This window comes from Psittacula echo, assembly GCF_963264785.1.
Source record: "Psittacula echo genome assembly, chromosome: 6".
Taxonomy (NCBI): domain Eukaryota; kingdom Metazoa; phylum Chordata; class Aves; order Psittaciformes; family Psittacidae; genus Psittacula; species Psittacula echo.
This window is the reverse complement of record NC_137743.1, coordinates 3,494,796-3,512,118: the sequence shown is the minus strand read 5'-3', so window position 1 is coordinate 3,512,118 and position 17,323 is coordinate 3,494,796. Positions and strand designations below refer to the sequence as shown.

At 41.1% G+C, this 17,323-nt stretch overlaps 1 protein-coding gene across 2 annotated transcripts in view; it reads right to left on the bottom strand.

Annotated features, from left to right (window-relative positions):
* The window catches only part of ADAM12 (ADAM metallopeptidase domain 12), a gene marked incomplete at its 3' end in the record, with an annotated part of 189,126 nt that overhangs the window by 19,078 nt on the left and 152,725 nt on the right, over positions 1-17,323 (bottom strand). The window contains exons 12-14 of one of the 2 annotated variants that reach the window (XM_080620833.1): positions 14,101-14,278; positions 8,543-8,632; positions 6,946-7,141 (exon numbers count right to left, since the gene is read on the bottom strand). In XM_080620833.1, coding sequence (XP_080476959.1) covers positions 6,946-7,141; positions 8,543-8,632; positions 14,101-14,278 — 464 coding nt within the window. The remainder of the gene's footprint in view (positions 1-6,945; positions 7,142-8,542; positions 8,633-14,100; positions 14,279-17,323) is intronic. The other variant, XM_080620834.1, reaches the window with a different exon arrangement.

Here is a 17,323-nt window from a genome sequence, read left to right as displayed (position 1 = left end):
AGAACTGGCAGCAAAAGATGTGATAGCCTTAAGGCTGAGAATATACCATTTCTACAGTGTTCTCTGTTCCCTGATCTTTATCAGAGACAGAATATCTGAGTTAATGTTATACTTTTCCAAATGTATGAAGCCACTTCCAAGACTGCATGTCTGAGGGTAAAACACATCATTTATTTAAACCATCCTGAAGATTTCATTTGAAAGCCTTCAAAAAGTAAGGGTTTTTTCAAATGGGGTCAAATTCCTGGAGAAGAAAACACAAATATGATTGTAAAACTCCCAGGTAGTGTGGATCTTTTCACTAATAACTCCGAGACTAAAGCCTCAATTAATTATCTGCATTTCGCAGACAGAAGCTTGAGACTAATACTGTATACTGCTGAACAGCAATCTAATGCTATTAAGGACAAAATATTACAACTTGAAGAGGCTTAAGATGGCACTCTCTTCCCCTTCTAACATTTTTACATACTGAAACTGGAAAACTCAGAAAGGCAGGCACAGAAGGAACAGAATATGAGCTGTTGTTTCCCTGGAGAGAAGGACAAGAGCTTGAAATTCTTTGGTAGATTACTATCGAGCTTGCCGAGCTCAGAATATTTCTCAAATCTGGAACCTTTAAAAGGGACTCACACAGGATTCTTTCGCTTCTTTTCATTAAACCACAAACCATAATGAAAACATCAACCAAAGCATCCAGACAAGACACTGTGCAAAAAGCAAAAGTAAAATTTCCATTATCAGCATGTTGATTCCTCCTCATCTTTCCAGGGCAGGCACATTAACTATTCAGCTTGATGCAAACATTAACATGTGCATATACTATGCCAACTTTAGAAGAGAAGGGAAAGAAAAAATATGATGTAAGTAAGAGGCCAAGTAAAATTGCTTTTCCTCCCACATCTGTCTTGCTTAGACCTACCTAGTCAAAGGAATAAGCCCCCACCCCATCTACCATGATCATACACAATTGCTATGGGTCTTGTTTTTTCTTAGCTGGGAGCCTTGTGCCCTGACTAGTTCAGTCCATGGTGTATCATTGCAATGACTGGAGGCTTCCTTGGAGATGTGGCAGCAGCATCCCAGAGCACACACATGCCTTCCCCTGAGTGTTGTGTGGCTCTGAAAGCTGTCAAGAGCAAAATGAATGCCCACATCCTGTGCCAAAGACTCATTTAAGAAACGGTGTTCAAAAGAGAAAAGGCTCAGTGAAATATTAAGGGAGTTGAAAGCATTTATCTTCCTCTTTCACCCAGTGAAACTTTTTTGTTTGGTTGGGTTTTTTATGAAGTCAAGTGTGCTACGCATGATGGAAAGCAGCCTGCAGGAAGAACACATCTGCAGCATCCTTACAGGGCTCAGACAATGAGTTTTAACTCCAACCAATAACACTTGACAAGAAAAAAGATCGCATGGAGTACAAAAAATTGCCCCCCTGCCAGCTCGGAGCAGTTTATATGAAAACACCTGGTACCCGATGATCATCTGAGGCTTGGAAACCATCATCTAGCTTCAATTCCTGTCTTTGGTATCAAACCAAAGCACGTTGCTGCTTGGGAGTCAGATGGCTGTTCCCTCTCCTGACTGGTTTCTCTCAATATTTGGACTATTTTACAGATGAAAACGTATCAGAGTGTAAGAAGCTGAACAGATGGAGCTACCAAGCTAAAAGGAGGTTTTTCCAAGGAAGCTTAAGGAAGAAAATTGTAATGTGTTTCTGGAGGAAACCCATTTAGCGTGATTGCTCCATATTAACTGAAGCAGAAAGTCCTGTCTTTCTCTATTTTCCTACCTCCATAGGCAAAAGCAAAATGATTTGTGAAAGATTTCCAGTGGTTATTAAGTGCTTTGAGCTGGATAAACAGAGTTTATTTCACTTTGCTATTGATAATTATGGTATCGTGACCCTATAATTAAGGTCCTGTCAGCTTTTCCATGCCAAGCCTTATTCAAGGGATTAAATCAGCTGTTTGAAACTGCAGGAGGTCAAAGCTCACCACTGCAGTTGTCAGCCTGGAGACTTTTTATCCCCTTTAAATATGTAAATTGATGAGCCCATTTCTTTCCCTCTATGGTTGCAAGAAAAGAGATGTTTTACACTTTTGGAAGTGATACAGAAATGCTGTGTCATTGCAGATCAGTGCAAGACCTGCTGCAATGAGAAAACACTGTCACAGGCTCCTGAAAGAAAAGAGAGGAATTTCTGACCATGGTGCTGATTCCAGGAACACAGAAACACCCATTATCAGGCTGACAGTGGAAAAGAAAGACATTGCAGCTCAGTTCCCAACACTATCTCAACACTTAAAAGAATTATAGAGCTTTTATGGGTGTGGAGGGCAAAAACCCTCCAACCTCCTGAAGCTCTATTGCTCAGGCTATGCCAACTAGCCCCATGAACAACTGTATAACTATAAGCATAAAAATACAGTTCTCTGCCACGTGATCTGCACCTGGATTTTACATCTCATGCAGTTCATTTTACTGCACTTCATGGTGCAAAGCAACCTTTCCCTAAGCTCCCCATGGCCTCTCTCTTCATCCAGGTGATCCCTGTTGTTAAGTGTGTGTAAGACCGAGATGGGGTTGAGCTGTTATATTTTGCATTTAAGGATTATGCTAGCTCTGACTGTCTCTGAGGATACGAATGTCTTTCACATCTCCAGAAGAAAAGATCTGGCCATAAATATGTGATGATCAGAATACTTTGATTTTACTGATTTAAAATCTTCACAGACAAATCAGTGTTTTTGCAAAAACCAGTTAGCAATGGCTTGGTCAGCTAACTTAGAGGGAAAGATCATGTATTTTGCCTATAGGGCTGTACCTGGTAAAAACTGCAAAGCTCCTACCTCAGTGACAGACCTTTGTAACAAGTATTGACATTAAAATTAAGATCATTGCTGCTTAAACAAATGGCCATATCTGTGCAACAAATATAAGTATGTTCTAATTATGATGTTGATGGCCATCAATGGCTACTCAAAGTCATTGGTTTATATCTTCTTGGGGAAATACAGGGAAACGCACTGACAGTCATCTCCTTTCCTTCCCTCAAGAGTCATTTTCTTGTCAATGCAGAAAATGACATGAGTCTAAAGATGAGAATCTTCTATTCTTTGGTAATCAATAATTTCTCTCTCTTAAGTGACTTTATCTGTGTATCTAGTTGCTCCCAGAAAATGCCAATGGAGTCCCAGACATTACATAAATGTGCACTGATTATAGTACAACTATTATCAATAGGTCAGATCAGTGCAATTTTGTATTTCTGAATATGAAACAAAGAAAGTCACAAGCAATTCATGCATGTTGCTCTTTAAGGGTACGAATTAAGATAAGAGAGAGAGAAATTTGTGAGTTCTGGGAGCAGACTTGAATGAAAGTGGTCTTTAAGAAGAATTTGTGGTATTTTTGGAGATGGTCCCCAGGTGCTCCTCCCTTCTTTCACACAAAGCTTTCCATGCTATTGCAGTTAGGGAATAACAAAACATATTCCCCTATTTGATTTGAATTTATCTCTTGAAAGTAACAAAAAAACCCTTCAGGAAATGCAAGTACTTCTTTCTGGAAGCAGGCTCCTATTGCTTATCCTAAAGTAAACAAGCTCTGACAGTGCTCATCATTTCTCTTTAACTAGATTTAAAAATATGAAGATTGATGTTTATCATTGGGCGACTGGACATCGGTAGGCTGATGAATAAAGGAAGATATACAAAAGAAGATATTGATAAGGAATTTAATATACTGAATATTATTTTAAGAGAAGTTATTGTATTTTGTTCTGCATGGCTTTCTCCAACTGGAAAGAAGAAAAAAGGAATTAATGTAAATGACTGTGATCTGGTTTTTCTTTAAATATAATTTTTTTTTTTTTAAAAAAACCCACATTTCTTCACTCCACACACACGTTGTTAACAACAATTCTAATCAATTACAACAACATGTAAAAGGTTGAAATGTATCTTTTTGATAGGAAGTCCAGGGACAATATCTTCAGGTGTCAAGTCCCTCTTTCTTCTGCAAGCAAAGCTAGAAAGATAGGATAGGACAAGGGATAATGGGTTAAAGCTTAAACAGGGGAAGTTTAGATTGGATATAAGGAAGAAGTTCGTTACTGTGAGGGTGGTGAGGCACTGGAATGGGTTGCCCAAGTGTCCTGGGTTCAGCAGTTGCAGTCATTTTTCTCCTCCTTAGTAGCTGGCGCAGTGCTGTGGTTTTGACTTTCAGCCTGGGAACAGCGCTGATAACACCGATGTTTTTAGTTGCTGCTCAGTAATGTTTAGTCTGACCAAGGACTTTGTGAGTCTCATGCTCTGCCAGGGAGGAGGGGAAGCCACGAGGAAGCGGAGACAGGACACCTGACCCAAACTAGCCAAAGAGGTATTCCATACCACAGCACGTCATGTCCAGTATATAAACTGGAGGCAGTTACCAGGAAGGGTTAGATCACTGCTCGGTGAGGCTGGGTATCGGTAGGCAGGTGGTGAGCGGTTGTATTCTCTTCCCTTCTTATTTCCCTTATCATTATTATTATTGGTGTAGCAGCAGTGGTTTGTGTTATACCTTAGTTACTGGGCTGCTCTTATCTCAACCCGTGGGAGTTACATTCTTTTGATTCTCCTCCCCATCCCTCTGGGAGTGAGTGGAGGAAGGAGGGAGTGGGGTGAGCAAACGGCTGTGTGGTTCTTGTTGCCGGCTGGGCTTAAACCATGACACCAAGGAAGCTGTGAATGCTCCATCCCTGGCAGTGTTCAAAGCCAGGTTGGACAGAGCCTTGGGTGCCATGGTTTAGCGTGAGGTGTTCCCTGCAGGAGGTTGAAACTGGATGATCTTCAGGTCCTTTCCAACCCTAACTATTCTATGATTCTATGATTCTAAGAAAGATCTTATACCTCTACCATGATATTTTTCCAACTGCATGGCCCAACTAGCATTGTTCCCATTCCATCCCACATCTACTCATACTCCAGCCAGATGAAGTGTGATCAAACAGCGGATATTAACATCCATAGTCTTTAAATCCAGAATAGAGGCCTTGGTTTTTGCTTGAATCCTATCTGCTACACTGTTTGTGGGTTTACTTTACTGTCATTATTTCCTATTTATGTTTCCAAAAATCAGATAAAAATGAAGTCTTTCAGTTCAGGTTTGGTAATGTCCCATCCTCCCTTTCAAAATCTTCATCTTTGGGTATTCCCAAGACAAATAAGCGTATTCCAGTTAAAGTGGTTTTGAACTCTGTTCTTAACAAAATCATCTTTCTCATAAGCGGACCTCTGTAGCCTCAGCCACTGGAGACTCCACACACATGAGTGCCCATGGTGAATAGTCCCAAGAAAGAAGACAAGAAAGAATTAGGGGAGCCCAGGGGGTTTAGAGGACTTGCTGCATTAGCAAACAGACCTGGCAAGGGAGTTGCAGCAATCCAGCTCCCTGACCTTTAGCTGAATTTATCTCAGCATCTGAAATCATTAACAGCCTGACTGAGCATCTTTCCATGGCATGGGAAACTGGTTCGTAAGGAAATTTTTGCTTTATACAAGAAAAAATGTCTCTGTCTCCAGGGGATTAGAAATCCCAGTATAACTGACTGGAGGCTGTAATTGTGCATGCCTGTATGAGCTCATATTACCTCTACGATGCAACAGGGATTCAGAGGAGTGTGTCAGATGCATGTTTCGTTCCACATGAGGAGTTTGATTTTGAACTGGAACTCTTCTAACAGCTTCTTAGACCCACACGACCAAGCTAACCTGTTATCTGCATCAGTGGCATTAGTTCTTGACATGTTTTAATGATTTTTTAAATAAAACATAAATTCTTCAATAGACTTCTGATGAGGGTTTTGACCAAGGGGAGCATCTGTGTGTCAGCATATTGATCCATATGTTTCGGCACAAAGTTAAAGGCAGAGAGATACTGACTTGAAAGAGGCTAAGGGAGCTGAAAAAGCTAGTTTAAAAGAACTAAATATCTATCTCTATCTCTAAATAATATCTATCTATCTAAATATTATTTATCTAGATATTATCTAAATATCTAATAATATCTAGATATTATCTAAATAATATCTATCTATCTCTAAATAATGCTCCTCCTCTGGAGAGGTGTAAAAGTGGTTTTCCCATTTGAGAATGGGGTAAGTGAGATGAAAGATGACTTATCCTCAGTGGTGCAGGATGTGATAACAAAATGCAGAATTAATACTTGCATTGCTAGATGATCTTAAAGTCCTTTCCAACCTTAACCATTCTATGATCCTATGATTCTATTTCAGTGGGAGGGCCACAGGAAAGGTGAACGGATTTCCTGGGATGTCATCCATTTAGGCTAACCCAAACCCTCATGCTATCAGAGTTTTGCGAAAAGAAAGTAAATTACCATGGAGAATAAAATCTCTTTTTTCCTTAGTGTATAGTTTGCATACGCTGGTCAGAAGACAGGTTTGCAGGTAACACCAATCAATAAAATATACTCAATGATCCAACAATTTTATGTTAATATCAAATACTCAACTCTATTTTGGGATGTAGACAGACATGCATGTTTTGCAGATGAGCAATTTAGAGCGCAGAAGGAAGCTTACACACAAGTCAGAAAAGCGATGTGGTTTCAACCTGTCAAGATCATCCAGCACTTTGCAAGATGACATAAGGCCATATCAAAGTCAAAGTTAAATGATTTGTCTGAGTTCGCCTTGCCATTTGCTGCAGTGCTGCAGAATGAACCTGGTTGTTGTTGCTCTCCACCTCCTGCTGCAAGAAATGAACATGACTGCAAATCAAGGATAAAATGAATTGCAAAATGATTTCCTCATTATTTAGTTCTGCCTTTCAGAGAAGAATAGATGCAGATTGGTACTGTATAAAACTCCTCCAAATCACAAGGTTTTTTTGCCCCCAAGTCTATCTCATAAACAAATCTCCTGGCTGTCAGACTCACCTTGGCCCCAGAGCGTGATGCACTGCTGCTCATGGGTCTGGCATATACCATTGTAGCAGTAGCCATCCACCCTTTGGCACGCATGCCCATCATGCAGGTACACGTTAGCTGGGCAGTGAGGGCTGGCTCCTGTGCAGAACTCTGGCAGGTCACAGGAATTACTTGACTCTCTGCAAGAAATCCCTGCTGGTTTTAACTGCAAAACAAAGAACAACTTTAACTGCTGTACTTCCAATCAATGAGAGTTATGCAGTGGTATAACCCATGCATCACATAAACAGCTTTTTCCACTGCCTCTGCACCAACTGACCACAGAGGACAGTGTAAGGGTTATGCAGCTGTTTAAATACATTTATTTGGCACGTGTTGTGAAGGGTTTGGCTGGAAGGAGGGCTGAACAGAAGTTAGAGCTGCAAACATGGCTCATATGGCTTGGGTTAGAAAGTAAACCCAGGGTTTTGTTCATTTTCAAATAGGAACCAAAGTTTTCAGCATGCCTCCTTCAATCACAGCTGGGCACAGAAACATTTTGGGCTGTAGTGCAAAGGATGCTCTATAGCAAAAAAAGACCAGAAAAGTCAGAGCAGAAACATTTTCAATGGCTGTAACAATGCTGCAGTGACCAGGGCAGCCAGCTGATCACGTAACATTGCATCTTATGTTATGGCTCACAAGGATACCAGCCCACTTGACTCTGGATTCAGCTTCCTGGGATGGAGGTATATTTTCTCATGGAAAAATCACTCTGTCATGGGCATCAAGATCATCTTCAACTTAATTATACAACTAGTCCATGCAACTGTTCCTGTCCTGTCCTGATTCCCCTGGATAACTACATCATTTCAGAGCTGAAGGCAACCAGTAGGCAATGGTGGAACGTGCCAATCTGAACATTCACTGATCAACAACAACCACAAAAGATGGGTGTGCTCTGGGAGCAGCACTGAATTTTAACTGCATCACCACATCGCCTTTGGTTAAAAGGCAAAAAGACATAAAGATTGATTTTGCTAAAAAGCATTTGCTGGCTGTTTTGATAGCTTGCTGCTACTGAGCTTTTAGGCAGATGGTTGCCACCAACACAATGGAAACAAGCTGAATGCTTTATTAGCCCATATACAAGAGATGGGCTGAGAATTCAAGAAGGTAAACGCCTGCAGCAAGTTAGATTTATAGTAAGTTAGGAGTCCATGAGAGCTGATGATCTGCCATTAAAAATACATACGCTGTTGATAGAATTAATATTTTAAGAGTCCTCTCCTAAAAAGTAGCCAGCATTTACTGACTGCTCACCAGAGCACAACATAAAAAGCATGACAAGAAATCAAAGCATACAAAAGTTCATGGAAAAGGAGAGATTTTGCATGAACAGGTGGCTACAAACAGCACAGACACCATTACAAGTGTCTGTTGATCTGCTCTTTCCGTAACTGTTACAACTTGAGAAGTGTTTTAATTGCCTACAAGAAATGCGAGTGTCTTAATGCTTAATGATACCAATTTGATTGCTCTCCATCCTTGCTTACTGCTCTGAAGTTGGGAAGATCATGGAATTCTACCCGCCCCATATAGATAAGAAAGCTTTCCGCTGGTTCACCTGGCAGTCTTCACAGCAAAGTCCATGTGCACACACTGCTGCTGGTTTCAAAGTGCAGGTAGTTGCATTACAGCACCGGTTTGTACATTCCTAGATGGAGGATAAATTTAGAGCAGACAACTTTGAGTCACAATGAGCTGTAAATCAAGAGGCTGCCTATAGCTCTGCCAAGAAAAGCAAGGCATAGAATAATGAATTATGCATGAAAGTCTATAGCTTGATCCAAACAGTCTTGTCTGTCCTTAGCTTCAACAAGCACAACACTTGTAGTAAAACCAGAGCAGCCATTGAGGAAGGCTGGTTTATTCTAGCTATGGATCTAATCCCAAGTACCACAAGCAACTCAAGTATGCTGATACCAATCCTGATACAGTGGTATGGTGTCTTATTTCCACAAAAATCAGTGGAATGATTCCATTGCCTCCAGTGAGGATTCAGGACCTGTGTTGCAGTTACTGAGCATCATGACTACAGCTCTCTGTTTTGTGATAGTTGCTCACCAGACTTCTGTATTGCGTGGGGACTTGTAGCTGCCACAAAGAGAGATGATGACACGTAATCTCTTATCAGGGTACGTCAGTAACAGAGCTTTGAGAAATAAAATGGGTATGGATTGCACTCTTGCTCACCGATACATCCCAGTTTCACACATACAGATTAGATGGTGGCATGTGTGGGCTTCTGCAAACCTTTTTCTCAGTAGAAAGAGCTAGTAAGAAAATAATGGATTTGTTTTTCCAAGATTATGCTCACAAGCCACAAGTTACATCAGCTGTGCTGGAATCTCATCTCTCCCTAACAAAAATAGCAGCAGATAAAATTGCTCTTCAGCTGTGTTAAGTCAGTTTGACTTAACAAGGGATCACTAACAATATAGGGAACACAGGAGAAATAAGTGGGTTAGAATGATGTTCACACCCTCTTGTTACTTTATTGGCTTTTGCAAAGCTTTCCCACTAGATGAGAAGGCTACCACTGCACTCACAAATAAAGAGCAAAACAATTCTTAGCATTTCACTGTGTTCTTAGATAACATCTGCCTGAATACACAAGCTCACTGCTCTGCTCTGAGGCAGTGGAACAACTTCCTGCACCTATTTTGGATCATGCTGGAAGGCAGCAGGCTACGCAAGTGTTTCTTTGCAGCTGCTGTGTTTAAGAAGCAACGCTCCTCTGCACAGAAGCACAGTTTATGAATTCACCTCAATAGCAATCTGAGAGTGGAGGAAAGCAATGTCAGTCCGACTAATGTACTTCTGATACAGTCAGCCTCTACACCCCATCATCTAGCCATATACCAGCCAGCCTAGGAAAGCAATCGGCATTCCGCAGGCGGACTGGGATAAAGACAACAGCTCTTTGAATGATGTTACTGCAGCCTCTGAAGTTTCCAATAGCTCACTCACTTATTACCCATTGTAGGGAATGAGCTTGGTAAAAGGTTTTTGTGCCTGGGCTATTAAATTGTCAGGAATGGTTTTAATATAAACAGGAAAGCAAACAAAAGGCTCACAAGGCTTTTCCAGGCTGGAGGCTGCCACCCGAAAGTGTTGTAGCTTATTGCTATTAGTTATTATTGATGACCACAGCAATAATGGGAGTGGGTTTCTTAGTGCAGGTCTCCTGGGCTCATCAGAGCATCTCAAACATACTAACACAATGACAATACCAGCATCACCTACATGATGCCAGGTACACCTTGTTTTCACCCCCTTTTTTCTCAGAACACAAGACAGACCACATTGAGTCAGCCTATAGCCCTTCCAGCCTTGCGTCCCCAAAAGCAGCCAGCAGAAGATGCTGAAGAACAAGAATGTGAATGCACATACATGATACTTTTCTAGTTTGGCTTTCCTTGGCTCCACGGGCACTTTTAGCAACTGCAACATTCAGTGGAAAGGAACTGGCACACACTCTGGGGAGCAGCTCCTTCTGCTTGTTTCAAACCTGCCATTTTCTACCTTCACGTGCACAGTTCTTGTTGGGGACAATCTCTCCTTTCTCACACTTTCCATTTCACTCACGATTCTATCAGCTTCTATTGTGTTTTCCTTCATTTTCTTCCTTTTCAACCCAGAGCCCCTCCAAAACTTTCAACCACCTTATTGCTTTCCTTTCAGCCTTTTTCATTCTGCTTTATCCTTCCTGAGTTCAGGGAGGGGTAGGAAAAAGCTGCACATGCAGTTTCAGACTCAGCGCGGTGCAGATTTATAGAGGCCTACTGGTGCTTTGTTTTGTTTTCCTATTTCTTTCTTAGTAATTTCTAACAGCCTATTTACCTTTTAGACCACTCTTGAGCAGTGAGTTGACATTTTCATGAGACTATTTATTGCAATATGAAGTCTTGTTCCTCTATGGTCAGAGTCAGCTCAGAGTCCATCATCTTATATGTGATGTTTGGAATGTGCATCCCCCCACACTGAATTCCATTTGTCATCTTAATGCCCAGTCCAGCTGTCTCAGAAGGTTCTGCTGCAGTTCTTCACAGCCAGCTCTTGTCTCTACCATCCTAACTAATATCATCAGCAAATTCAAGACTATTCTTCTTTCCAGGCTGTTTATGAATATGCTGAATTGTGTACTCCCCACGACACATCTCATGGATACATCCCAGCAAAGCTTCCACTGCGTGAAATGGATGCATTATACCCAATTGTATTTCCTGCCTTTTAACCGTTTTTTGCACTTGCCATATTCTCTCATTGTACAGCTGCTGAGTCTCCTAAAGAGGCTTTGGTCTGAAGCCTCTCTGAACTCCTAACAGGCTGCACTAACAGTGTCAGTCCTACCCATCCACTTGTTAAGTCCTTCAGAGCACTGTGCTAGGATTGTAAGACAAGATTTCCTGGCACAAAAGCTGTATTGACTCATTCCTGGCATGTCACAGCTGTTCAGACACCAGCTCTTAATTACATTTGGAAGTAATTTGTCTGACTTCTGATTTACCAATTTGTACTTTTCTGGTCCCCCTTGCAGCCCGTTATAAGATTAGCCACATCTGTCACCTTTTACTTCTCAGGGACCAAGGAACTGTTCTCTTTCTTCTATCTTTCCATTAACCCTCCTTTCACAGACACTGTAGCACATCAGACGTTTTTGGCAATATGATCTAAAATGAAGGTGGATCTCAATTGCTGATATCATCCTGGATTGGGTCTTACACTCTTGGTCTGGTGGTGGGCATGCCACCATTGTTATACTCAAGATGACAACCAGTGGTTGATGAATATGAGACCATAGTGTGGATATAGGTGGTCACACAGTCCCTACTGCATTAGCATTTCCCAAGTCGACTGAAGGGTGGGATGTGTACTACACTCATGACCCTCTACCCTTATAAATCCATTGCTGTCCTACTGATAACGAGCACAGACCTTAACACAAAGCTAAAATTTTACTTAAAGGAGAAATACCTCTATCAACCACTTACATCTACATATTCAGACTGATATTTCACAGAGTCCTAGAATGGTTTGGGTTGGAAGGGACCCTAAAGCTCATTCAGTTCTAACCCCCTACCATGGGCAGGGACACCTGCAGGGACACTTGCTCCAAGCCATGTCTAACTTGGCCTTTATCTCCTCATACTCTCAGAAGATGTTCTCTTCAACTTGCCATGGTCTTGCTCCACAGGATCACAGACAGCTGTCCTCTTGCTGTTTCTGGCTCTGAAGATAACCCTGCAAACTGTCACTCCTTTATGGCTCTGCTCAGCACCCTAGCTTTGTTTTTTCATGGCCTGGCATTGTTTCTGGTCACTCTACCATGACAGCCCTCACTGATGTTACTAATGAGTTAGTTGTGCATAGCTGCATCCAAACACCTCACTTCTGCCCTCTTTTCTGTTCTCTTCAACTCTGCCTGTCCAGTGTTTTATCCCCACCTGGATGATGAATTCAAACTAAATATCATCAACAGAAGAAAGTTCACATGCAGAGATCTCCTCCATTTAAATGAGCAGCAAAGCTCCCTTGACTGTACCATGGAGCCAGAGATTCACTTATAGACCCTTCCATGTCTCTCTTCCTTTCCTGTATGTGATATTCTCATCCCAGTGACACCATGGGACTTGATACCATTTTTGAGGAGAAAATATTGTCAATTCTTCTGTTCTGATACAAGGTATTTAATTCTGATCACTGATAAAATACCGCTAGCATGCCTTACTGTACAGCTTTCTATGCCATCAAATACTGCAACACTACTGACAAAACTCAGCTGGTATAAATGACTGGGCATTGAATTATTAACGAATCTTGTGGGGTTTCTGGTACCACTCAGAATATTGCAGTAAATTCCATATTAATTTTTATTGGGCCCAAGCTGCAGTTTTCCAATATAAGTAAAAAGAAAAAACATAGAAAGAAGAGGCAAAACAAGTCAGTGCTTGCTGATGTTAAGTGGCTTTGACTTGAAAAGGTATCACTAGCATTCAAAAATGAAAAAGAGAAAGATAACTAGGTTAGAAAGACATTTGCAAGCTGCTTACACTCTATTGACTTTAAACAAGATAAGCCTGCTTCCTTGAACCTTGTTACCCTGAAGAATGAGTGAACTGTCAGGAAATCCTTATGGCTTGTGTAAATCCAATACTCTGCATAGTAAGGATACAGCAATATCTCGCTGTTTTAACTGCCCTGATCTATTTTGCCTGCAGAACCATATTTATCACAGGAAACAAATCCTCATCTACTGATATATTTAATTCAGGCCAACTGAGTGAAGTTCAATATAACAAATAAGTATGGGATGCCAAAGGGATAAGGATGTCAGCTCAGATATTGACCCCCCTTCCAGGTTTTCCTATCACCTCCTGATCTGAGTGGTCTTCTGACACATTCACTAAACTAAATGGAACAAACTCTGAAGTAGTAGCAACCTTCTGGGGAGGTGGTAAATATTCTTTCTGTTAGTAAGGTTATTGGCTAACAGCGAAGAAAAACCTCATAGTGAAGGAGGGAAAGGTCTTGGACCTAAAAACTGAAGCTGTCTGCAAGGAAAAAACCACTTAGCTAATAGTAAGTTGTATACAAGTATTTATATTAATATAAGAGTGGCTTCTCACATGTGGAAACAAACCTTCAATTGTATCTTGGATGGGGCTTTGAGCAACCTGGTCCAGTGGAAGGTGTCCCTGCCTGTGGCAGCGGGTTGGAACTGGATGAGCTTTAAGGCATTTTCTAAACCAAACCATTTCATGATTCTATGAAATTTATCTTGAGTTTTGCTTCTTAGCCATTACTTAGAAGAATTTCTGTTGCCAGTAACATGACAGTTAGCAATGGATGGTCTGTTAGAGAAGCCATGAGAGTTTGTTCTCCAGTGGAGAATCGAGCACATTATTAACTAAAGCCCTGCCTGAACTTTAGCAACTCAGATGCAAGCCAAGCAGAAAATCCCTGCATTTCTGAGAACTTTGAGGTTTAAGCTGATAAGACAGAAGCAGAAAAGGGAGAGTTTTGTTTCACACCAAATAGTGCTAAACATGCCAAACCAGTTCTTTACTGTTAAAAACCTGCAGACAGGAGGTGAGCAGGAATTCTCAGGTGGTGTCTTACATCAGGCTCCCCGCAGTCGCACTCCTCTCCATCTTCCACATAGCCATTCCCACACTTCTGTCCACCAAAGGACTCCTTGACTTCAGGCAAGTTAAACAGGCACATTCCCACTCCTTTTTCCAGGCTGTTTTCCAGGTCCTTTCTACTGCAGCTACTGAATACCATGGGAAATGGATAGCTAGAAGAAAAGTACACAAAGATAAAAAGAAAGGTAGTATTATCAGATGAAAACATCTCTCTCCTGTCACTCTGGTGACCTTTTAGCACATCTGTGCAATAACAAGAAGCTTGTGTTGATTTTTTTAACCCTTCAACATAGAATGGAGATATAACAATTTGCTGTAAAATTGAGCCAAAGACCTTTATAATAATTTCTGACTATGAGTAAGGGAATTTCCATCTTTTTTCACTTAAATTTGTAGCTGCTGTTAAGGATTGGAAGTGTTCACATTTGGAATTCCTTCTCCTTCTTTTGCATAAGTAGCTGTAATGCTAATTTTGATCATGAGCCTAAAGAAATGTTGGGCTTGCAAGGAGGATGCCTGCATTTGCAGGACTGCAGAACATCCTAATCCTTGGAAAATTCAGCCTCAAGTGGCAAATTAATTCATCTTGCCCTGCAGTATGGCAAAATCCCGCTCTTTTCAGGAAAAAAAGGAAGAGAAAAACCACCATGTTACTTGATAAGGGCCTGCTTCTGCAATTCATCAAAGTTGAGCTTGGGAACTACATGACTAAAGCAAATACAGTTCTTATTTTAAATCAGGATGACTGTAAAGACACAAATGAAAACGCCCATTTTTAAATTCATATTTTGAGAGAAGGATTTGGCCCTACTCTGCAGGCACAGAGTGGCTTTGATTTGTTTTGAAAAATACATGGGCAATGTTAGCAAAATGATCTGATATAATACGAATATCACCAGATAATCTGTGGTTTTCTGTTCAAAGAATCTCGAAATAGTTTGGGTTGGAAGGGACCTTAAAGCTCATCCAGTTCCAACCCCTGCCACGGGCAGGGAACCCTAACTATCCTATGATTCTATGATAACTAGAGCAGGTTGCTCCAAACCCCATCCAACCTGGCCTTGTTGGAGGACTTCATTCCATTTTTACTAATGGATGTTTTCAGACTGACTCCTTATATGACATAAAGTGACCTGGATCTGGCCATCAGTCTCCTGTCCTAAACCCTCTCTGCACTGAGATGTGCACATGGTTATGATGAATCTGCATCACAACCAAGTGATACAGATCGTAAAACAGCATCTCCCCTAAATCTCAGTACCTTGGTCACTGCTGCTCCATGGTCCGGCAGTAATTCAACATAATAGCAGCACAGGGAGCCAACCTGATAATGACTGGACTTTATTCACTGAATGCTTTGTATGAATGCTTTGTATCACTCGTGTCATTAGGGCATAAGCTTTACAGACAAGCAAGATAATAGATGGAAGTTCTGCACTGCTGAACTTCAGACTTCGATTAATCTACTGTTGTTTTTAATATCCTGAACTGAAAAGCTTGTTTTGTGAATGAGGATGCCTGTAGGTATCAGAAACAGATCACTTCTATTAAAGAAAAAGAAACGTTTGACCATCACAAACGCAACAGAGCTTCCTGTGCTGACATAAGGGGGGGTTAATTAGGATCTTCTAGAAAGGTTATGGATACCTTACAGAAAGGGGCTATTCAAAATTACCTCTTACAGATTACTTTGCAACAAAGCAGCCAGCTCATCGGAAAAGAACATAAACATGACTCTGAAGAGAATAATTTTCGTGTATCACTGTAGGGCTTGTCTAGTTAAACTAAACAGTTTTGTGATTCACTGACATATGACCTCAGAAAGTTAATAGGCATTTCCACTTACAAAGCTGATTTCTGGAAAATATCAATGTTCAGGCAAAATGAGAGAGTCTAAGATAAATAAAGACATTTCAGAATGGCATGAGCTAGGAGTCAGGCTGCTAACTGCAGCTCTGGGCCCCAGGGGAAAGCAGGGAAGGTACTTGGAGTAATGGAACAGGAAACAAAGGCAATTTGGAAACCTTCTACTGACCATTTTATATTGAGTAGTTGGAGATGTTCTTAAGTGGACACCACAAACTGTTGTCCTGCTCTTATTCAGGTTGGAAAAAACCCAGCCCAAAAAATTTTGTGTATGTGGCTATGAACAAGTGGATGGATGCTCGCTACTGTCCAACACCGGGAAAAAGCAAGAAACACAGAGATACCTGACTGATAAACCCTGCACAAAGTATGTGACTGCTTGTTCAGACATGATCCTCATATCAAAGTATGAATAAACGAATACCGCATCATCCAGGCAAGACCTTTCACTTCAGTGACACAGATACTTTGATATGCACTGAGATGAGACAGGGAGACACACGTACCATACACAGACTGAAATCAATTCAGGAGCACACATAAAGCATTTTTTCCTGTGCCGTATGTCTCAGCCACACACGGATCATAAGAATAGCTCACCAGTGAAAACTGTCAATATTTTAGGGTGTTCCTTTGCATCCGTGAATGCTCAGGGTCATTTGCATGAATGTGAGATGTGTCTGTCCCTTACCGGCAGAACAGACTCCTTACTCTGTACCAGAGGTGAAATAATGTCATTGTTAATGAATGAGGTTTCTGTTTCCCCCCAGAGGAACTTCAAGCTGTTTCCTATTTTGAACTAAGAAATCCATTCATCTTCTGGCTCTTCCTGCTCCTGACGCTGATTTCCTCAGCTGACATCAGTGCAGCACATGTTATTCAATGGCATTTTCTGAAAATGCTCTTTCTTTACTAAGTAAGCCCCAAATAAAACCAGAAATGAACACAACTAGTGGAAACAGAGCAACTGAAGGGTAACCACACCATGCAAGAGAAGATCCCACATCAGTTGATTCCAGTTGGTATTTCATTGGAAGCATAATTGAGGTTTAATACTGTGACATTCTGACACACAACCATTCTTCATCTTTTTTGACAAAGAATAATCCCATGTAACAGCCACCGCATTTGATCATTTTGATTTTGGGTTACATTTTGGCTGTCTTTGCAATTTTAAAGCCGTTTCATCAGAAGCGTGACATCCTTGGCAGATGGGAAGGGAAGCTTTAGATATCAGATGTTAGTAGCATTAGGCACAATGTTTCGGTGAATCTGGAGCTTGTGCAAAATGATGAAGCAATGGTCATGTGAAGGAAACTCACCCTCTAAAC